This window comes from Diachasmimorpha longicaudata, chromosome 16 (assembly GCF_034640455.1).
Source record: "Diachasmimorpha longicaudata isolate KC_UGA_2023 chromosome 16, iyDiaLong2, whole genome shotgun sequence".
Lineage (NCBI taxonomy): Eukaryota > Metazoa > Arthropoda > Insecta > Hymenoptera > Braconidae > Diachasmimorpha > Diachasmimorpha longicaudata.
This window is the reverse complement of record NC_087240.1, coordinates 5,287,938-5,311,546: the sequence shown is the minus strand read 5'-3', so window position 1 is coordinate 5,311,546 and position 23,609 is coordinate 5,287,938. Positions and strand designations below refer to the sequence as shown.

Below are 23,609 nucleotides of genomic sequence, written 5' to 3'. Positions count from 1 at the left end.
GAATGAAAGCACGCAAATATGAATAAATGCATAAATAAAATGAATACAGTGACGAATATAAAACTGAAAGAGGAAATGTAAATGAAGATTGCAACCCGACTAAGGCTATATTACTCAGACTGAACTTCAAAAACTACCCCACCGATGCTACATCCAAGGAGGTTTACCATTCCAATGAACCTTGGATTTTCATTTCACCATCTCTCGTTTCCCGCTTTTATCAACTTTACTACCAACCATTTCAGATATTTTCATTAGTCCTGGGATGAACAATTGAGGCAAATTAATTTATGTGACTATCAAGTTGAACACAATACATCCACAGGCGAATGATGATGGGTTATATCCACAAGCGTTTACACCCTGACAGAATGATAAATCAACGGAGCTGTTACCCAGTTCTACCCCTGTGCCATTACTAAAATTGCAAGAACTTCATACCGATATTTCACTCCATCAGATTCCATTGAATGCTTTATTTTTCGTCTAAGATTCCGTCAATAATTCATCGAGTCGTATCTGAGAAATTCCCTCCACCAATTAATTTAACTATTAGTCAATTAATTTTCCCAATTCATTACCAATAAAATTTTTAATATCAATATTCCTTCATTCCCTAAAGCCTTTCCCATCGAGCCATCAATATCACCCCCTCCCCCCTAATCCTTCAAATTTTTTCAATTGAATTGTTGATCGTGATGATTAATGTACACTTTGATCTATCATTGAGACCTCTCTGGGAAAATTGCCACAGCTCTCGAGGAAAACTAGAGCAGAGCGATGAGTTGACAACTCGTTAAACATTTACAGGAGACCCTGATTGGAGGGGCTACAGATACCTACCCCCTACCCCCTTTTACCCACCCCCTCCTGTAGCATTTCAGTGACGACATTAATTTAGATTAATCGCGGCTACGAGGAGTCTGTTAGGTCCCTCAGTTGGTTTACAACCCCAGCCATCCAGCCTCACCCTCTCACCATGGGAATATCTGACTATTCCGTCTATCCATCTATCCCCTCAAGTATTCTTCCACTTGTTCATGGAATATGTATACAAATCTCTGGACTGTCCATGGCCTCATGGACCCGAGACACTCGGTACCATCATCAAACCCCCTCTCGCAATCATATTTTCTCCATATCACTCATCAATTGAATTACCAGAAAGTTGGTTGCTCAGTTGGTAACAATGCTGAAGATATTTTCCTCATTTCGAATGTACGACGTCTATCTCTCGAGAATTAAATATATCTTCTATGTAAAATTATTCATGAATTGAATATTACGGTATATTCAAGATACCGAGGTCCTGTACCACATCACTCATCGTGCAATTCATCTAATGCTCGAGGAATGAATAATTTATGGACAACTTATCTACACATTTACCTGTGAAGTGGAAGTATTAGGGAATATTTTAAGTTGTAATATTTCATTGACATGTCGGTAACAGTTGTTTTATTCAGGGCCCATGGTCACGGTATATTACTGGCATTGAGTCGTTAAGTATTCTTGGGCATCTCTCGTAACTCCACCCCAGCAATGACTCTCCTCTATCCACCATTTATTATCCTTATAAATGGGTCTGTAAGGAAAACAGAGTACGATTGAACCGACGGGAGTGTTCAATGAACGTCCTCGTTATCCCTCACGCACTGAGTTAATCCCCTCGCTGACATCCCTTCGGTATTATCTTTTTTCGTACTCAATCAACATTGGAATTGACGTAAATTATGAGGACGGACGGGGAGGATCGCTCCAATTGGTGTATTCTCGTGAATTATGGATTTTCGGGTGGGTGTTGGTGGAAGCGTTTCGGTGGGATTAAGAATTTTTTTTAGAACACTCCGATAATTGATATGAAAAGGAAATTGATGAAGAAAATATCACTACCATTTATTATTAATTATTTATTTAATTGCCGTTGATAGGAATATTGATCATAAAAATAGGGTGTGTGGGGGTTAAATGGTGCCCTCGAGGGAAATAAAATTTTTTCTTCTCAGGATTATTTTTCTTGACTTGAGGGAACATTTTATTTCACTCTAAAAAAATTTATGTTGTCTGCAGTAGAAAAATACTTTCCTCACTTATCTGCCGAGATGTTTGAGGATTTATTCTCATGTCAAATACATGAAGAATAGAAGGAGACAAGTCCCCTGGCTCAGACTTCTCAACATGAGTAGTAAATAATTCAAACAGCCGTCGTATACTGATTGGCGAAAGTGACAGTGATAAGCTGAGACATCTGCATTTGTCAATTCCTAATTTGAAAAAATCACGCGAGAATAATTCTGTAAATTGCACTTGTGATCGATTAAATTGATATCGAGTCAAACGAAAATAAAATTCTTCGGAATTGACAGTCGTGGACGGGTGAATTTCTCGTTCAATACTCCGTCCATGGTCTCCATAGTACAGTTGTCGTTGATCTTCCCTAAACCTCTTATGCACATCCTCCTTGAAACAATGAGGAATACTCGTCGATGGAATGTAACCCAATTTCCGTGATAGCGTGGGAAATGAAGGTAATTCGAACGGTATACATCGAAACTCAATAAGAAGAAGGGACAATTAAAGTGAGATGAAACGACTGGGTAATGGTGATGAGATTTCTCTTGGTAAAAGGTGATAGGGGAATTGAACAATCGAAATTTATGTCAATGGATTTGTGAATTTCTTCATTTTTACTCGAAGAATTGGATATCGAATAGTATCACAGGGTCTGATAATTTTATCAGAGAAGAAATCAATACTGCCGACTTGATGGTGTCCAGTCCTCCCATTGCTGATGGATTTGTTCTATCAGAGACTGTCGATCCTCTCTCGTGTTCGTATCGCTCATTTCCGAGGGTAGCAGTGATACTGAAATTTTCATGCTCTCTTCTCATTCTGTTTGTGATTGATTATCCAGAGGTGGTATTCACACTGCGCGTGAATCACGCAAGTAGAAGGTCCATCGAATTTTTCATTATTCCCATGTTCCAACGCAATATAATTGTAATAATTCAAATGTAATGAAAATTCATCGAGAGTTCCTCGACTGAAGAAATAATCTATCGAGAAAATCAATATTTTCCTCACACAAATGAGTATCCGACCACAATACATTTTTTTTCTCAATGCAGACCTCGCAATTATCAAAATAATTAATGACTAGTAAAACAATTATTTTGACAATTACCAGAGCATTAATGGAATTTTCTCTACCTCGTCCCCCACCATTCCCTTTTTTTTTTACATATGAATTCCAAGTTTCCATATTTCAACGAACATCCCATGCCCCCCCCCCTGTACCACCCCATTCACCCTAATACAGTCCCTCCCCCAAAAGTGATAAATTAAATCTTAAATTTAATCCTGAAAAGTTGAAAGCTCGTTAATTCGAAAGTTAACCCTCCACCTTGTTAAGTAAATCAAATTGGTGGCTTTCCGCACTCAACGTTGGCCCAAAGAAAGCGGAAGGTAACGACATCGCGAGCCTTTCCAATTAAACCCAGCCTTTTTTTTTTTTTCAAAAAAAAAATTGCCGAAAGATTCTCAACTGTCTCCATCAATTCCACTACCCGGATAAAACTCGCCGGAGGTGCATTTCAGTGATAGAAAGGGTTGCAGATGATTGCAGACCTCTCTCTCCCCCTTCCATCCCTCTCACCACCCCACCCTAGCGAAGAATGAAATGTGTAAAAGGCCGCGTTACCTCAATCCACCATAAATAGCTGTTGTGTCAAACGCAGACCAGTTTGTATCGTTCGATACATTTCTCGAGCATCATTGTCGTACCATTGGTGGTCCTTCCAATCGAGTTGTTTGCCGTTGTACCAGGCTTTTCACCCAAGGATAGTCCAACTCCATCGAATCAATATCCTCGTCGATATTTATTCAACCAGAATGAATTGTTGTCGAAAATAATTTTTATCTCTTGTTGTTGTACGTCTCCATTACTTTATGGTACTCCTAATTTTCTAAAGACGCGCATAAAAGCATTGCCGAAGGGGTGGAAAGGGGGGGAGAGAGGTAGACGCAGTCACGTACATGGTTGGTCGTATGGTTCGAACGTGGTGAGACTGTGTAAGGTCGATAATGCCGTCCCGAAGAACTCTCGTTAAATCCCCCAAGTGTTGAAGTTACACGGGGTCAGGTGTGTTCGGAGCTCCTTTCTATACCGTTTCGAGTTTTTTTTTTTTTTTGGGAGGGTGAGGGGGTCTATGCCATCTAGGAGTTTTCAGCTCTATCCTTTTGCGAGACATCACGAGCAGCATTGCACGCAGGAAATTGCATGATATTGCGGAAAATAGTCGTGGGTGTTTAGTCAAGGTATTTTCTCTGTTGAGAGTGTGTCTCACTGTGTACGTTTTCTTATTTCTTGGTGGGCCTTACCCTTGTGCAATCTCGGGAAGTTTTCTCGTTGTTTTCGGTGTGCAAGGGGGATGAGAATATTGTCGATGGTGTTGGGGAGGGAGGAAAAAGAGCTTTGAGGCACGGTGGATTGGGGGAGGGTGGAATTATGAGAGACTGAATTTTTTATTCGGTTTTTATTGTTATAGACGCGTTGATGAAGACACTCAGCCTTCGGTCGTTGGGTTTAGCAGATAAATTTTGTGATTTTTCGTGATTTATTTTTATTTCATTCATTTATTGGATTTTAGTTTAGGGGGAAAAGTCGGGGAGGCGAACGTTTGTTATTTTCGGAGGGTAGATGTGAGCATAGGAAGTGGTAGATTAGGGGATCATATAGCTACTTCGATCAAAAAACACTTGAAATCTTGTTTTATGCAGTGCGCATAAATTTTATTGACGCACTTCATCGTGCGAGAATTGAGCGAAATGGAAATATCAGAGAATTCTTTAGAGAAAAAATTGCCTTGTGATATTCGCACGAACAATAAAATTATTGAAATTTTATTTTCCACGTTTCGGAATTCGTGAGCTATAAATACATGACATTTCAGTATTCAGATATTTGTATTTGTCATACGTTTCAACAGATCGAGGTATTTTTTTTTCATTAAAAGATGCAGGGGACTGCATCAGTTGGAATAATTTATTTATGAACAGACGGGAATTTTTAGAATATTATTTTCACGCTTTGTACATCAACCCAGCGACTAAATCGTTCATTCACAAATTCCATTCTCCTCTGTTGGAAAATTTCAACATCGATTGAACTGACGCAGCAAAAGGGCACACACCTTTATGGAAACTTCATTAATGTTGACTCGGTGAATTTAATTTCTGTACATTTCACATTTGATAACAAGTACACGAGTATTTTCGTTCAAGTCGACTCCAGTAGTGAATTCGAGGTGTTAATATATGTTTACATTTTCGCTTTCATGCGAAAATGAATTATGCAATCATGTGAGAAGCCATTAGCTTTGAATCCATCCATTCTCTTAGATACGATAATGTGTAGGTAGATTAGAACGTCAAGCACGGAAATCATACCCTCCAGTGATGATCTATGTGGGGCATTCCACGCCAATTGCAGCTAAGGTATGTTCCTGATCATCTTGCGTCTATTTTTCATAATATCACACGTGGGGTTAGAAATTTATCAGCGTTCATTAGATTTTTTCCATTGTCCATTAGAGAAAACGCCCCCAACTCTCATTTTAAAAATCCGATCCCTTGAATATTCGCTCAAATGTTTCTTTGAAAATTAATAACTAACAGGATAATTAAATAAGTCGTCCCCCCTCTTGTTTTAATTTTTCCATTCGTTCGTTCATTTATATCAGTTAATAATTTAATTGGAGAATTAATTCTTGCTGGAGAATAAATTTTATCTATTGTTTATGTCGATGTATCGTATCTCGGTCGAGTTGAGTATTTATCTAGTTACCAATGCAGATGTTTGATAATTGTGTACATTGTGTAATCTCCTTGGGGAATGGAGACCTTGTTTAATTATTACAATATCGAAAATTCGATCTGTTGAACAAGGTTTTAATCACATTTATCGCAGTAATTTTTTCCTCATGTTCATTCGCTCGAAACGATTGTACACATGATTTTCATTCATGGAATTTAAACAACGACAGCAAACGTATTTTTCAGTGTTAAAAATCATTTTGTCATGGGAGAAATGCTATTATTTGTCTGGTGGAAATTCCCTGGAGTGAAATCACATAGTTAACATAACACGACTCCAATTGTGGAGCGTTCAATAGTTGGATAATTCCACCGCAATCCAGATTAAAGATATTATCCGAGTCGAATGAACTTCGCGAGGAGAATAATTTACGATGAATTGCATTATTGATATTGAAACCCCTTAAGATATTAAATCTGAACAATTGAATTATTCGAAAAATAATCTCAGCAATTTATCGTCTACAAGATACTGACCATTGAATTTAGAAAAATTTCAGTATTTTAATGTCATTAGTAAAGTCAAGACTTGAGCAATCAATTTAATTCGTTAAACAAATCCTTCCCCGTTCGTGAACAAAACTAAATCACTAAATTCCCCAGATATTTTCAGGTGGAAAAAAAATTCGAGGAGAAAAATCAACATTCCATTGGTGCATCGGCATGAAATTACATAAATTTCAATCACCAAGTTGCCGGGAATATTCTCTCAATTGTCTAGGGTACCCAGTGAATGTACATTACGAATGTTAGGTTCACTGTTTGGATGAGTAGTTTTTGAGGATCCATACGTTCCAGTCAACGTTGAAATTCAATATGCACATGCAAGAGGCTGTCGTTTGCAAGCACGAAACGGAATCGAACTTGTTCTGCTAAAATTGTTCTTACCAGCTGAGCCAAATACACCACAGAGTGGATGGATTGAAAGCCTGGATTTCCAGTTGAAATCCACATGGCTCGCCACATTCGTATTTTCTGCATCGTCTGCTCAAACGGCTCATTAAAGATTCCCAGCTTTATGTGCATACATGCAGTATAATTCACCCAAGATTTCAATTGTATTGGGACAATTTCAATTGACGGAAAATTCACTTTGTGCACTATTTGACAATTATTTTTATATTTCTCCAGTGAGAATCAAACGATGTGAAAATACAGAGGAGAATGGAACGGGTAAACGTTTTCTCAAATTTTATAAATTCGATGCTTTTCCCTCTTTTACCTCCCCCGTGTGCCATTTCTGCCTTCTTCCGTTAGCCCTTGCTCTCAAAATTTGTTAGTTTCTTCTGAAGAATCTTCTGTAAAGGAGCGAGAGCCCTTTCAGCCGAGAAAAATTGAATTTATATTGAGTTTACAACGATTCGAAGTTTCCCCTAGTGTTTTTCCCATTATCACACTGAAATGACAAAATATGGACTCCGACAGACGTATTCATGTTGTCTAAACCTGCATCATCGCCCCTCATTTAATCTTTAGAACTGCCCCTGGAGTCGATCATCTAATGGATCGAAAAAAAAAAACTCCCCAAATTTGAAGTGCGATAATTTTTTATTTCTCTTCATCATTCTATTGTACACTTGTACATATTATACACTCCATTGAGATTCTCAGTAACCTCGTAGGAATGCTGTTCCCTTCTCGCGCTGTGAGATAAAATATCCCAAATCATGTTGAAAATTGAGGGAATGCAATCTGAATGAAATGAATCCATCATTTTTCACAGTCTCATGATGGAATATTCCAATGCCTCCAAGTACCGATGGTGGATTAACTTCAACAGTGAGACCATTAAACCGAGGTTGAATTTGTGAATTACTGGTTCCGATGGCAGATGGCTTGAAGATCGCCCATGCGGTCCGTTTATATCTGTCCACTGGGGTTTTAAAGTTAATAATGCCGCTGTAATCACATGAATAAATGAAAAATTAATTTTTTTAAATTGATGATTAATTTTCAATAGAATATCAATGCAGTAGATTCTCTTACTAAGGGCCACGTCCATATTTTTTATGCAACTCCATGTGTGCTCGATCATCTGGATTATTACCCCTTATGCTACCCTCGGGTGACAGGGCACCAGTCCAGTAATTGAATCTATTCCCTTGTACCCTTACAAAGAACCGATTGTTACCCCCATAAAATTGAATACCTATAAACAATCATAATTGTCAGATTACATTATTATTTTATTCCATTTCATTCGCGTGGATCCAGAAAAATAAAAAAATTCCGTTCCCTTTAACAAAAAATGTAGATCATCACCAGAAAAATCGATACTCGATATCGATACTTTTCTGATTATCTAGTATTTCTTCCTTTGAAGAGGATGGCAATCATTTCCATAATTCATAATGAAGTAATTACCGGTCAGAGCATAATCCGATGGGAAAATAACGTCGACGAGCTCCACCCTTCCCCAAATTGGAACTCGTGACGTTTCTGACTCTACTGGATCAATCCAATGATTCGTGGAGGGATCGACCTTACCATGTGGCATCAATCGTCCCTGTTTTATTTTTGTGTAAATAGTATCCTTTATGAGTACAAATTGTATGCCGGTAATGACCCTGAAATATCAAGAATTAATCAAACGTACGGTGTGAAAAATATTTTATAACTCTGCGGTTAACTCACATATTTTCGGATGTATGGGCACGACGCATATCCAAATTTAGATAGATTTCCGATCTTTGGTTACAATAACAGACACACTGTTGGTTGTAACGGTCAGTGACATAAACCTCAACTTTTCCTTCTTCTGATTCACAATCGCGCGAGCGTATCCGGTTGCCTTCTTTATTTTTCCATGAAACCGCCGTGCGGCTGTTCTGCTCGATAAAAAGTAAGTCGATACACAGAACGAAATTTGGGACAATAATTAGACCTCTAGAGGGTGAAACGTGGAACGAAATGACGATCAACCACTTCTTGGTGAGGGTTTAATAGAGAAATTAGACTTGGGAGGATGACTTTTGGGGTAAAACTAATCTTTGTCCCTCGTCTCACCCCCCGGAGGTTTAATTTCTATTAAAATTTTTTTTTTCGCGTAAGAATTAACAGTTGATTAACATTTAATCGGTAATTTGTGATTAATAGGTGAGCTTTATGCTACCTTGCCGCAAGCTTCAACTTCCACAACGTCGAAGCAATTATTTAGGATGCCTGAACATCGGTCTCGCTCTTCATAATATTTCATTGTTCCCCACTTAAATGCCTCGCCACAATCGTTTGTTCCTCGAGACTTTTCATAATGGAAAAACGTCATGTTTGTGGGTATTCGGAGGGCGATGTGAATATCACCTGAAGTAGTTTTCAATACCTCAAAGTTAAATTTATGATAATTATTTCAGGATATATTCGTTGTAATTTTGTTACCTTGAGAACGTTCAGAAAGGGTGGGATCAAGGCTTTGAATATATCCTGGAAAATCTTTCATAGATCCGGAGAATTCTGCGACGTATTCTTTCAATCGATATAGAAACTGTCTTTGGCTGTTCCATGCGGGTCTTGTCCAATCTGATTCTACTAAAGAAATTTATCAGTGACGGGTTGACAATCGTTATTTGTAGTATTTATTACTTACATTCATCATCAGTTGATTGAAGTGCATGAAGAAATGTTTCAATCATCATAGATTTTATTTCGTAGCTTATTAGTGTTGTGAAGATTTGAGTTAAGGCGTAGTGCATTGTTTGCAAGCCTTTGCCATCGTAGTGCGTCTGAAACGAGATAAATTTGAAGGAAGAAAATCAGGGAAAAAAATTAACGAAAGATGAATAAGTGGAATATTTCACTTTTGGGGAGGCAAAAAGTCGTAATGATATATTATTAAAATATTATTACCGTTGTCAACTTATAAACACGCGCCAAAATATTGCCGTCTATATGGGAAGTTATTGCATCTAGTGTTGAACGGATAAAAGACGGGCAATCGGAAAGTATTCGTTTAATTTTTGGTAGTGACAATTGTGCGTAGGTATAATTTAAGTTTTTTGCGTTGATCAACCAATCGTACATTTCATCAATATCCTTCCGTGTTGCCGGAGGTCCTGTTGCTAATGTTTTCAATGAATCACTCATAACTTTGGGAATTGATTTTTTCATGAGATCGATGAGATTTGACGTATCCTGGTGACGTGTTATATCATCGAGATATTGTGCTATATCGCTGAATGAATCTCTCATCTTCAGCTTCATTTTCACGGAATCACCATAACGCAATTCCTTCAAATCGTCTATCAGAGTGTATATTCTACGACCTAATATTTTACACTTTATTTTCTATTTTTCAAGATAATAATAATAATGTTCGTGAATATGATTCAGTCTTACATATGTCAAAGATCAATACCAAGCCATGTGATTCCGTGACACTGTAAACAAAATTTATGGTTAATCATCTATGCTCATACTTATGTTTAAAATTATTTAAAGCTCAATTATAATTATTCCGCTTGATAAAATATCGAAAATTGCTTTCGTCGATATAACCATCAGTTCTTTGTATCGAATACCATCAGTCGAAGTTTTGAAAAATCGGTATTAATTGCAGAATTGAGCCCTTTGACGGAAATTATTGGCAAATAACAACATGTAAGGAGCTTTCCTTTATGTGGAAAAAATAGTAAAGTAATAAAATTTAGTGGTACCTTTCCTCCAATACATTTATGGGCCTGTAATCCATAATCATCTGGGCCATATGTCTTTCGAATGGGGGTAAACGCAGTTGCAATGAAATTAGTCCAGGATTATTTTCATAACTTTTATGAAACAATCCAATGCCCGATATAGCTCTTGGTGGGTTAGTGATAATTTCCAATGCATCAAAATATGGTACAGTGGGCTGTCGAAAATCCGTTTCCGCGGGTACTTTCTGTAATTTAATATAATGACCGTTGTCGACAGAATTTATTGTGTATGTAATTGAGGTGCCATTGAGGTTTCTCGGTATTGATCTTGTTCTTGAAACATGCAACTCGTTACTGAAATTATAAAAAATGGAAATGTTTATCGAATCAATCGTTCAATCGTTCGACAGTAATGACTCACTATTCATGCTGCGATTCCGTTGAAATTTGAAGAAGACCCGGTAATAATAGCCCATGTTTGAAATCCCATTTCTTTCCGAGTACTTTGACAGCAAATACATTGAGTTTGACAGTGAACTGAACACCTGAAATATTTTAATCGCGACAGGAAAGTGATTTCTGGTGTTAAGTCTCGTTTGATTAATTTATGACATATTTGTTTTTGATGATAACTATTTTTTAAGGAATTACGTATTGTAAGAAGATAAATTACCAACAGCAGCGTAGCCAAAGGGTAGAGCAGGATTATTGAGTTTAAAAGTTTTAGTGTCCCAGGTTATGGGCCTTAACTCTGGGTTATCAGGCAGCGGTGCCCAGGCAATTGAATTCTTGTCAACTTTACCATCTTGCCCCAGTATTCCCTCCAATACTTGGATATGAAGAGTATTATTGTGTTGCACGAATTTCACACCAACGACAACCCTACATGCATTAATTAATATAATTCTTTATTAACAACGGGGTCCCAACTCTCTTCATATGCTCCCTTGGACTATCTTCACTTCTCAAATAAACCATCCAGTAAAAATTATCAGAACAAAATGAAATTACGCTGCAAAATCTAATGGGACGACGCAATATAATTTAGTAAAACCTCTTGAGGGTTCAGAATTTTTTTCTAAAGCACAGATTCAAATGTGACTTGTTATTGAATTGTTTGATTATTTGAATTGTTGTATATTGAATTTATTTATGAATGACTCACTTATTATTGGCCATATCGGCGAGACTCCAGCTCAGGCTGATTGAATAATTAGAATTGAATGACTCCTGTCCTATGGAATCCACACGTCTCACAAACGGTGAAGTCTTTTTTAGTATGATTAGCAATTCATCGAGGTATTTCAGATAACGCCTTTCAAAGTCCAGCACTCCCTCCATGAAAGTGGTGGAGAATGCTATTTTAAAAATAAGTAAAGTAATGACAATTGCAATTAAGAATTTTCTGTTTCTAACATTTTGATTTCTACAGTTGTTAATACGCAAAGTAAAATTTAATAAAAGTCTTGTCCTGAATGTCTGGAGAAAAACGTCAATTTCAATTATCTCTACATTTTATAATTTATGCATATATAATAAATGAACATACTAAATGAGTCCCACCCTTGCGCCGCACAGGAACCTGCGTATAGCTGTAGGAGCTGTATTTCACGGAAGATGACTTCATGAAAAGTTTCAATTAAATATTGTTGTACGCCGGCTCCTTGATTGATTCCAGACGGTTCCTAAAGCAAAGGGAAAATTGGAAAGATTATAATTACTCAAAAAATTTCCCCTCCTCCGAAGGAATTCATGTTTTAAAGCGTAGAGAAATCGATCGGGATCTAAACAATAGTCAATTGACAATTCCTTTAATTTTTATCGACAGATAAAATTATACCAAATATTTTCCCCTACGAAAATCCGGAATTTGAAAAAAAATATAAATAATGGGTATTTTATCACTAGTTCAACGAGCACCGCATTGATTTCAATCGATATTTTTCGATTCTACGTAAAATTATAAATTGAAAAAAAAGTATAATGCTCAGTTAAACCCATCCCCAATAGACTTAGTACATTTTTAGTCCCTTAAAACACGTCATTGGTACGAAAAACAATGGGCAGGACTGACCCGTAAAAATGGCGTCCGGATACCGTGAACGGCGCGTTGTCGGGCGCGCTGTTGCTAGTTCTGGAGGATTTGAAATTACATAAAGTATAACTTACTTTTGTCGGAATAGAAACCATCTTGAAAATGGAACATGACTTGAAATCGCCAGCCACATCATTGTATATATCCCTGAGGACATATCTCAATTTGCTAACTTCACGGTAGGGCATAGTACCATTAGCCTTAAATTTGTCTATATCGGCGTCGCGCAACATATTATGGGCCTCCTGAATGACAGCCCCACTCTTACGGTAGCTATCTAGACACTTTTCGAAGTTAATCTTCTCTTGCTCAGAAAATTTGAATAACCCTTCGATGTCAAGTAAAGACGTCGTGAATTGTCTTTCACTTTTCAGTTTTTCATCACCACTATCGCGAATTACCGCAGTCCATAGAGTTTTCGCATATTCGGACGAGTCCTCAATTTGTTGACCTGTGTTCCAAACCGCCCAAATATGTTTAGCTGAAAATAATTGTCAAAAATTTTATGGAAAGTCTCTAAATATCAATGGGTGACATTGTAAAAGAGAGCAGAGTAAAATAGAACGTTCTTCATATTTTGTGGATTTAAAAAAAAACATATTTTTTTTATAAGTAGTTTTCAACTCCCGCTAGTCGAAACACTCTTTTCCCTCATTATGTGACATCAGTGTAATCTTACTGAGTGACAGCAGTTCGTCAAATAGACCCGAGGCCTGATAGGTGCCGAGTATGATAAATAAAAGAACAATCGGTTTTTTCCACATTTTGAGGATAAATTTCTGTCAAAATGTGGTGAGGATATATTTGAAATATATTATAAAACTAGGAATCTGTATAGTCGAAGTAAATGAATAAAGTACTGGGGTTAGTACGATTGGGGATGTAGCATATATAGGAAAAAATTGAGGTGTTTAACATTTTTTATTTCGAAGAATCTCCTTGTGATGTCCTTCGTTGGTATTGCTCATTCTCAATAAAATTTGACGAGGATGAACGAAAACATAAAGAATCGTACCTCATAAATTCTAAAAGATTGAAGAATTTTTTCAAAGCAGTTAAATAATGGGGGAAATATTGAAGTTTACATTTTTTATAATTTTCAGTAAAAAGTTATCCCGTAATTTACAAAACGAAAATGAATTTTTGTTTACTAACTTGAGATCTTTCGTCCTAGAAATTGAATTTAGTTGAGAAAAACTGGCGACTGACAATGGATTTGTCCGATAATGTCAAATTCATAAATTCTATCCCGCGACGACAATAATTTTTGCGAGTCTTTCAATCAGGGATTTGTCAATATATTCCAGGAAACGATAACTCCACAAATTCCAAATTTATTGTTACGGACAGCTCGGGATAAGTTAAACTTATAGCTTCTGCCTATCTTATCGCAGTTTAAAAATGCCTTCGGAATTTTTCAAAATCGTTAAAAGTATTTCTTCCGCACTCGTGGCGGTCAAGGCTCTTCTACCCGCTAATCTTCATTCGTTTACGAATTCTTCAGTTTCTCGCTCAAAGCAATAAATTATTGGGAATGCCTTCGCTCATTGGGTCGTAAAAATGACAGTTGTGCAGCTGCTGCTTGTGATCGACTCCGTTGACATCAAAGTCACCCTGAAATGAGGTTTTTTCGATTGCCGAGAGATTACCCAGTCATGCACCAAAGAGGTCCTCGTTCAATACTCGGTCCATGGTCCACGTTAAAGTGGTTCTTCTTCATCTCCCCTAAACCTCTTATGCATATCCTCCTCTTCAAGATTACGAATACTTACCCACAGAATATAATCTAATTTCCAAAATACCACACACGGAGAGAAATATTCCGCAGAAATGACGCAACAATTACACTTTAAAATTGAAAATAAAATCACGGTACACTGATTTCTCCTGAAAATTTGTGGAAAAATAAACGAAAAAAAAATCTGAACCACTGAACTGCGAAAAAATTGCAAAATGTGAATTTTATGTCGTAGATTATAGACTTTTAGTTTTTATTCACACTTTTTACTGAATTCTTACATATTTTTCTGATAATTTCTACAGAACTTTTTTCCCCCTACGAAAAATCAAAGTGGTTCGAGCTCATTGTACATTGACTTTCCTTAAATTGGAAGAACAATTAAAGTAAAATGAAATGAGAGGCTACAGCTGATGAGTTTTGTGATGGCCGATTGAAAAATCCAATTTTATGTCAATTGATCAGCAAATCACTTGATTTTTCCTCGGGCATTCAGACATCGAATACTGTCGCCGATTCCGAGAACTTTATCGGGGACGAAATCAATATGGCCGGCGTGATAGTGTCCCCTCTCACATTGCTGATGGATTTGTTCTATCGCATTTGATCGCTCCTTTCTCCTGTCTGTACCGTTCGTTTCCAAGACGACTAGCGACACTGAAATTTTTTCTCATCCGATAGTGACTGATTATTAAAAGCCCCGGGGTGCTCTGATTAACCTCCGAATTTAAGTTAATTAACGAGATCTGAATGCGATTGTCGCACAAGCTTCAAACATTCATAGAATTCAGCTAAATTATATATTTAATAATATATACACCCGTAAAAAATTAGTCTAACGGTACCAAAAAAATTCCGAGGTGATGTTCTAACCCCTGAACAAACACTACTCATTATTTTCCTCATCAGGATAATGTAAATATGGCCATGCTAGTCTTTACGAGTGCCCCCATGAATCACGGAAAATTATATCCTCGGACTTTCCGCAGCAAATCCGAGCAGAAAATCAATTCAGAATACAAATACTCGGGGTAGTTTATGTTATTATACTTTGTGAGTTGATGATATGAGTTGGTTCATTACATTATACGAAATATGATAAGGCGGTTGTGATTGATCTGCAGAGCCGAAAGGGTGAGGGCGAGTTATATAAACCGCTTCATCATGCAATCTCCGTGTTGGTAGGGGGTTGCTCCGATGATTTAATGCTTTCATGACTAAATTGTTGACTGTTTGAGATAAATAAAATTTCACGAACGGTTCAGCAGCAGTTTCTAGGAACAATCAACAAACAGTTGCACAGAAAAATCTTATCAAATTCTAATAAATCAGGGGAGTCACTTCTTGTACAATTTTTTTTTGTTCAACCGCCTTCGCAATATTTAATGGGAGCTGGGGAATTTTTATTACGAAAATTGCACATTATGTGAGCATCAGAAATTTATTTCGGATACAACATGATCAAACAAATGATATTGTATTAGATTCTTCTTCAATAATCTATTAAAATCCTTCTAGGAAGGCCTCTTTTCTGTCACGCTGTTCGAGGAAATGTTCCAAATTTTCTTTGAAGTTGAGTGAGTGCAATTTGAGCGAAATGAATTCACCATTCTTCCGTTCTTGACGGAATATGCTGATGCCTCCCATTGGTTTTGGTGGAATAGATTCAACGCTGAAGCCATTGAATTTAGGCTGAACTTCTTGTTCACCTGTTTTTTTATCCTCAACTGATTTCAATGTTACGCTGAATGATTTCGTAGATTCTTCGTGCTTGTGCACCTTTCCATGAGGAATTCTCCTGCAATCAGAGTTGAATTTATGGGAAATGAGTTTTGTGGTATGGAAATGAATAGTCTAATTTTTATTTATTTTTAGACTTGATTTTCTTACTTATGATAACCCTTGTGAGGGATAGCTTCATGCAATGTATTGTCCACAGTCGGTGTTCCGCCTGTCTTTATAGATCGTGACAGCAATGTTCCATTCCAAAAGCTGAACTTTCGTGCTTCTACCGCGATACCAATTTCTGGGGTTTCGATAAATCCAACGCCTACGAGTAACAAAATAATTTACAGAGGAGTTTATCGTGCCTTTCCTCACCCTCAAATTATCTCAAAATTTAGGGAAATTTCATTGAATTTGGATGGCACTGAATATAAGAATAATTTGTCTAATTGAACTTTTAATGTTGGAGTGCAACCACAGACTCGTTCGCAAGGAAATTTCAGGGGATAAAAAGCCAAATAAAATTACCGATCACAGCATAATCCGACGGGAATATATGATCGTTGAGTGCGAATGTTTTCTTGTTCGCAAGAATAGGAATTTTTCGTGGATTCTTCGGTGGGTCAACCCAATGATTCGAGGATTCATCAATCTGACCATGTCCCATCAATCGTCCTTTTTTAATTTGTATATGAAGAATATTGTCTTGAAGTACAAATTTGATGCCGGTAATGACCCTGAGACAATCAGTGGTAATAAATATTTGTCATGTATTTGATGATTATTTATACTGTACTCACATATTCTCGGTCACATTAGCAGCATTGAAATCTAAACTGACGTAAGTTGTGGCTACGTCATTCGCCTCAGATCCAATTTCTTTGACTTTGATGTGAACTTTGCCTACAGAAATTTTCAGTATTTCAAAAGTATGTTCATGGCAATTATTATTTTAAGAATTTCTTCACGGGTTTAATTACCTGGAGGAGCTGCTGTCGGGTCACAACTGTTAATATCTGTGGGGAACTTTTCTAAGAGGTCATCAAATAATTCTACGTATTGACTTAATCGATTTTGAAAACTCTTTCGGAGCTTCAATAGATCTGCCTTCCAATCTGGTTAATGATTTAAACAATATAGAAAATTTAAACAATATAGAAAATTGTCTTTAGGACTGTAGTGATTGATTAAGTTCAACTTACCCATTTGAATGGGATTTTCAAGTTTCGCAATGAAAGTCAGTACAACCATGGATTTAATTTCGTAACCCATTAGTGTTTGGAAGAGTTCAGTGAAGATAAAGTGCATCGATTGCACGCTGGGGCATTGGTCACCCGTGACAGCCTAAAATCAAATATGAAAAATTGAAGAAATAAAATATTCGCAAGATGGGTATACGCATGGGGAGTTCCATGTGAATTTAACCAAGAAGAAACCCTCAGCGTCGTCGACCATATGGGTAATTTTTTCTGTGTTTGTACTCAAGTTAAAATGACTTCGACTTTGGTCACATTAAAAAAAAAAAATGATGAGTTGAACTATCTGAAATATTTTGAGAAGCCATCGTAATTGTTGAGTTCACATGGAATTTCCCATATGCAGTCTAACAAGACTTACAGCTTTTTGGGCCTTACGCGCCTTCGCGGGTTTCTGATTATCAATCTTTTTTATTAACTTGCCACGTGAAGACAGTGACGAAAGGAGATATTTGTTGAACTCATCAATGTAGCCGTGTATCTCATTTGACAACAATTGTGCATATGTATAGTTCATCGGTTGTTGGGTATTATGTGTATGAAGCAACCAGTCATATGATTGATCAATCTTATCCAATATCGGTCTAGCTCCTTTCAACCACTTTCGAAATTCATTTTTAAATGGTTTGGGAGTGGAATTCAGCACCACAGCCCTGAGTTTATCTATATCCATGTTGACTGCCATGCCATCAATATCTTGTGCAATCTCACTAAGTACTGTCTGTATCTTCAAGTGTAGATTCACATGATTACCAAAAGCTAATTCAGACAATTCCCAGATGACAGTGCTGATTCTCTGCCCTATAGTTAATTTCCATTTTTAATTGCAAATTATCAACATCATTATTATTTTCAAATCAAATGACTCCAAGTCTTACCTAAATCCAGGATATAACTCAACGTACATAAGCCCCAGTTACTGTAAACATAGGTTTCATTTTAATTTGAAAAAATAGCTTATAAATTATGTGAATGTTTGACAAATGATTTATTTCAATAGTTACCATTCTTCCAACACTTGTCCAGGTATGTAGTCCAGGATCAATTGTGCCAAATGTCTTTTGAATGGAATTAAACGCGCCTGTAAAGAGATAAATTCGCTAGAATCTGCACCTTTTTTACTGATCAATCCAATTCCCGCTAATGCCCTTGTTGGACTAGCTTGGACAATTGTTCCATCGAAGAATGGTATTGTCGGGTTTGGCGAAGCGTCCTTTCTGGGGCCTTTTCGTAATTGAATCGAATAAGTGCCATCCTTGGAATCTAGAGTATTCATAAGGTCGGGCAAGGTACTCATTGATTCTGCATGATCATTTTGACTGGATTCGCAAAAAGGAAAATAATTGAGTAATTAGCACAGCATTAATTAGTTATTGAACAGTGAAAAAAACAACTCACAGATAATATTCCGCGGCAACCTGTATGAAACCTGGTAACAACACTCCCCGCCTTATGTCATACTTCTTTCCCACTGCGCTAATGGCAAATTTATTCTTCTGGTCAATAAATTGCACTCCTAGAATGGACATTGCAATTAATGTTGAATATAAAATTTAAAAAATTGAGAAAGGATTCACACATCTTTGTACAAGGAAGGCTTGACACATCAGAAGGTTACACTTTGCAGGCGAAAATTGACCTCAAAGTGTTACAATTAATTAATTACAATTAATTACCAATAAGAACATATCCAAAGGGCAAAACAGGATTATGACGCACAAAATTTCTGCGACCCCATGTCAGAGGTATGACTGTTGGTCTAGCAGGAAGAGGCACCCACTGTTCCGAGCCTCTCTCAATTTTTCCATCTGGCAGTAATTTCCCTTCCAATACTTGAACATGGATAATTTTATTGTGTTGTACGAATCTCGCACCAATGATAACCCTAAATAATTCAGTATCATCAATAAATTATCCCCCATAAATTATCGGCAAATAAAAAACTAGTTCCTCGCAGGTCATCACAACATCTCAGCCATTGTATCAAATGTCTGTCATTCTTCAACAACATTAACACCTAGGAATGCCCTCCCCGAGCTCAAACAACAAATCAATGATAAATAAATCAGTATGAACATTCATTATGAATAAATTATGAACTCTTGAACATTGAGGAAAAACTACCGAACGACTTCGAGTGAGGATTACCTTTCGAAACGTAATTTTTAGAGTTTTTTATATCAATTGAATAATAACTCACATATTCTTGATCACATTCGCGTGGCTCATGGTCAAACTGAGATAATGTTTCGAAGTTTCTCGATGACATAGGCAGTAACACCAACTCATTCGTGTCGCAGGATGTTTAAAAGAAACTTGATTTTTGGGTGAACATGGATCAGGGGACCCAATGACCTTGGAGCTATATTTGAGACTGATTACCTCTTCGCCTGTCTATATCAACAGATTAACGGATTATCAATTACAGACCCATCGATCACAGTGAATCCATTCGAATTTCACATATAGTCGTGATTTCCATTAAAAAATGAGCAAATTCTTATAATTTTTGGTACCATGCAGAGATTCAGTGGACTGCCATCATTAATACAATAATTATTGATTTCTGCTCCTTCGATCAGGCATTGGCCAAACTTCTGGTTGATGCCAGCGCACTGAGGGTAGTAGCCACCAGTCATACTCGTAGACGGGGTTAAATCTTGCATATTTACGTGAGGGCGTGTGAATGATCCGATTTCATAATACGAGCGAGACTCACCTGAAGCTATAATCGGAAAAAGTTCGGATAATGTGAAATTGCCCGTATAAGTATTGAAATTATTCAACTTCGATCAGGGGAAAGGGGAAAATAAAATGGGTAAAAGTATTACCTTGAGGCCCTATAGTTGGAATGCCACGAGATCGTATAAAGGGCGAAGTGCCTTCCAGAATGACCAGCATAACATTTAGATACGACTTATAACGTTCTTCAAACACTTTCACAGCTCTTGCCATGTCCACAGCCCAATCTATTTTGAAAAAGTAATGAAATGTGTTTTCAAGATGAGATTATTTGGGTGGACATTATCACGTGGAGATAAATTTTCAGTGAAAATAAACTTTTCCGATATTTCGTATAAAAATTACAGAGAAAAAGCCTAAAATGTTCAATGAACAGTGAGCGATCGTTAATGAGATGCAATTCATTAAAAATACGTCAAATTTACCATAAACTACCGCGTGAATAGCCTTCTAACCCTCTGAATTGTTTAAAATTGTTTTCAAGTGGCATATTTCAATGTTCATTTAGAAAATTTCGCAATCTCTAGCATCGGCTCATGAATTTTTCTGAAGAATTTCTCTCCGTTTGTTCATTAATGTACCGAACATAGTGTAAATTAAATACCTTTTGAAGAGGCCCCGTCTTTCTCGAGGCAACTAGCTATTATATGCAGGCCCTTTATTTCAGTTAGGATTACTGTTTCGAAAATAAATATCAGCTGCTCTTGAATGGATATCGGCAATGTTTCGAATTCCTAAAGTAATAAAATAAACGTTGATCAGTGGATATGTAAATTTAAAAGAAGAAAACACCTGGACCAGGATATGAGTTTAATCTGAGTTGTCTTAGTAAAATTAATTTAACCATTTCGCCTTCTGCTAAACAGTCCGGTATTTTTTTCCAAACCATCGAAACAAAAAAGGGTTGCCAAATGGCACGGTAATTTCTACTGAACTATTATATCCCTGCTCCCAAACATGATAAAGTAAGGGAAAAGGAGACTTACATTTTCAGGATGTTATAATTACTACTTACGGGATCACTACGAGCAATCATTTGGAGAAGTCCGGACTTGTAGTCGCTACCCATCAGTAGGGGCCCCAAATCTTGAAGTTGCATACGAAAATCGTACATCGCCGAACAAGGGTTTTTTCCCCATTTTGCAGTATTATTTGCCTGGATGGCTTCGAGGAGAGACTTATGGGTCTCATCTATCTCGTGAATAATGTCTTCATATTTCGCTTTCTCAGCGTCCTTTTTAATTTCCGCTGGTATGTGCTTGACCAATGATTCTATTTGTTGTAAGTGACCGATAAGTTCTGTACGTAAATTCTCGAGCTGCTCCGATAGCGCTTCAATTCCTCCATCATCTTCGTCAAATAGAGCACTAATCAATTCTCCGGTGAAAGCATTTTTAATAGTCTCGGCTTTATCCCGCATGTCTTGTATCTTCCCCACAAACTTCCAAATCTTTCTCCCTAGAAGTAGTTGACGAGACTTTAATACAAACATTTTCTGTTACAATTAAGTAATCATATGGTTTTTACCCAATTTAAGAACATCGAAGAGCCAACCCGATGTCTGGTAAGCACCGAGTAAGATGAATAAAACCAAAATTTGTTTCTTCAACATTTTAACAACAGAGTAACATGAGTATTATTAAAATATTCAAACTGATCTTATCGCGTCTTTGGATTATATTGTGAAACTTATGGCGAAACTGAATTCACTTCGTCTTATGGCCAGTTCCATTTAGGATTGAGTATATATGGACGAAATCCCGATGACGTCAGGTCGCTCTATGGCCTTTTTTAACGGCATGTTAGATTGTTTGTCAAACCAGGAAATTCGTCAATCCGTATTGTTTTTGCAAAAACCTAAAAATTTGATTAGAGAACATCATAAATGATATATCATACGAACGAAGGAATGAACAAATTATCAAATGACCTTCGAGACACAGGAAACGATAGGAATATAACCGATAAAACCAAAGAATTTCGAAGTGGAAAAATTTGACGGAAAATTATTACAAATGAATATTACAAAGTTATTGAGACCCGATAATTTTTCATTCGGTGCAAATTTTTTTTTCAAACTCACTTAGAACCACTGCTTAACAGTCAATGTTTTTTTTAAACAATAACACATCTAAAGTTGAAAATGTATTTCTTTCTCAGTCAAGTATATTTCAACATGTCTACAGTTGCGAGTATTTAATCTTCATTTCATACCCGTTCGCTCAAATTAACGTACAACGTCAAAGCCAGTGGTAATAACACCGTTGGCGTATTCTCCCAAAATATTTTCCTCGTTATTTTCCATCCCTCTTATTCTCTCAACACACCACCCCCGCCCCCTATCCCCATCGCCAAAAAAAATGAATATACTGAGTGAACGATGCCAGACATGTTAGAGAATATCATATCAAATATTTTGTGAAGTGGATCGATCATACTCTCTTTATTTTTGGAACAGTCCATCCTTATCTTCATGTACATTCTCCACAGTTGCATTCTCACCCCCTCCGAACCCCCTGGCTCTACACATTTTTCGTTTCAGAAGGAAAACGAATGGTACTGCACTCGAAAGGACAAGAGTGTTCGTGAAAGAAAGTAAAATAAAAAATTCCCATCCTTGAATTTTCGTTTTCCTTCCGTGAATTCTCGTCCAATGCACCACTCTCACACGTTCTCCTCTTTTATTATCCAGTTCCTCAGACAACCTTTGAGGTATACGAAGAGAGAACAAGAGCGAAATGTCTGTATGAATCAGTTTGACGGAAGAGAAGTGTGCGCACAGGTGGATGACCAAGCGAAATGCAGTCATGAATGATTCAAATCCAGACCCTTCTTACTATCCTATTATTTCTCCTCCTGTACAACAGGAATGTACTGTCAGGAGACTAGTATTTTTTTCATTTTTCTGGGTTATTCATACAGTGATGAATTTATTTTGTCAGATATTTGTGCGTCGTTGATATTTTTTCCTCGAATATTTTAGCGTAGGAAAAATAATCTCATTGGAAAACCCACACAAAACTATATTTTATGTAAAAATAATACCTCCAGGGGACGAAACGAGGGATGAATATTACTTGTACCATTAAAATTACCCTCCTGAGTCTAATGTGGTTGATTGTCATTTCGTTCCTCTAGAGCTCTGATTTTTATCAAAAATTTCTTTTCGTTTAGCGAACCCCAGCGAATTTATTCAACAGGAAAATTCTAGAGGATGAAATGCTTCTGTATAAGATATTTTCCTCCCTGAAAAAATATCGATAATTTAATTTTAGTCCTCGGCAATCGCCAATTGTTCGTTTCGCAGATATTTCAAGCAATCCAAGGGATGAAAATCCATTAGAGTGTGAAGCTTCTGGATTTTCAGCGATGGTAGATTTTTCGTGCCTTTATTTTTTCGGTGTCACTGAAGTGTAATAGGAACGTGACTCTGTAATTCACATAGCAGGAGTATGGGTATTAAATCGTAATGGAGTCAGGGTCTGAGTGAAGCCCTGAAAATCGATCAGACTCCCCGGTATTCGTGGACGCACCCGACGGCTTTCTTACAT

General features: G+C 37.0%; 2 protein-coding genes across 2 annotated transcripts; both read right to left on the bottom strand.

Annotated features, from left to right (window-relative positions):
- Nucleotides 1-7,403: 7,403 nt before the first annotated feature.
- On the bottom strand, nt 7,404-13,461 carry LOC135170276 (uncharacterized). The gene is made up of 16 exons (XM_064135959.1): nt 13,277-13,461; nt 12,672-13,078; nt 12,052-12,187; nt 11,668-11,860; nt 11,176-11,384; nt 10,924-11,047; nt 10,524-10,856; nt 10,207-10,247; nt 9,718-10,133; nt 9,458-9,593; nt 9,250-9,399; nt 8,987-9,174; nt 8,509-8,702; nt 8,239-8,441; nt 7,861-8,023; nt 7,404-7,773 (listed from the first exon to the last, which is right to left on the bottom strand). The coding sequence occupies exons 1-16, from the start codon at nt 13,359-13,361 to the stop codon at nt 7,482-7,484; spliced, it is 3,270 nt and encodes a 1,089-aa protein (XP_063992029.1). The 5' UTR covers nt 13,362-13,461; the 3' UTR covers nt 7,404-7,481.
- Nucleotides 13,462-15,757: 2,296 nt separating this feature from the next.
- LOC135170275 (uncharacterized) lies at nt 15,758-21,790 on the bottom strand. The gene is made up of 17 exons (XM_064135958.1): nt 21,586-21,790; nt 21,074-21,516; nt 20,663-20,792; nt 20,148-20,285; nt 19,833-20,041; nt 19,517-19,710; nt 18,993-19,201; nt 18,715-18,832; nt 18,321-18,635; nt 18,195-18,235; nt 17,678-18,117; nt 17,263-17,404; nt 17,041-17,175; nt 16,861-16,963; nt 16,589-16,797; nt 16,226-16,385; nt 15,758-16,133 (listed from the first exon to the last, which is right to left on the bottom strand). The coding sequence occupies exons 1-17, from the start codon at nt 21,668-21,670 to the stop codon at nt 15,839-15,841; spliced, it is 3,366 nt and encodes a 1,121-aa protein (XP_063992028.1). The 5' UTR covers nt 21,671-21,790; the 3' UTR covers nt 15,758-15,838.
- Between the last annotated feature and the right edge of the window lie 1,819 nt (nt 21,791-23,609).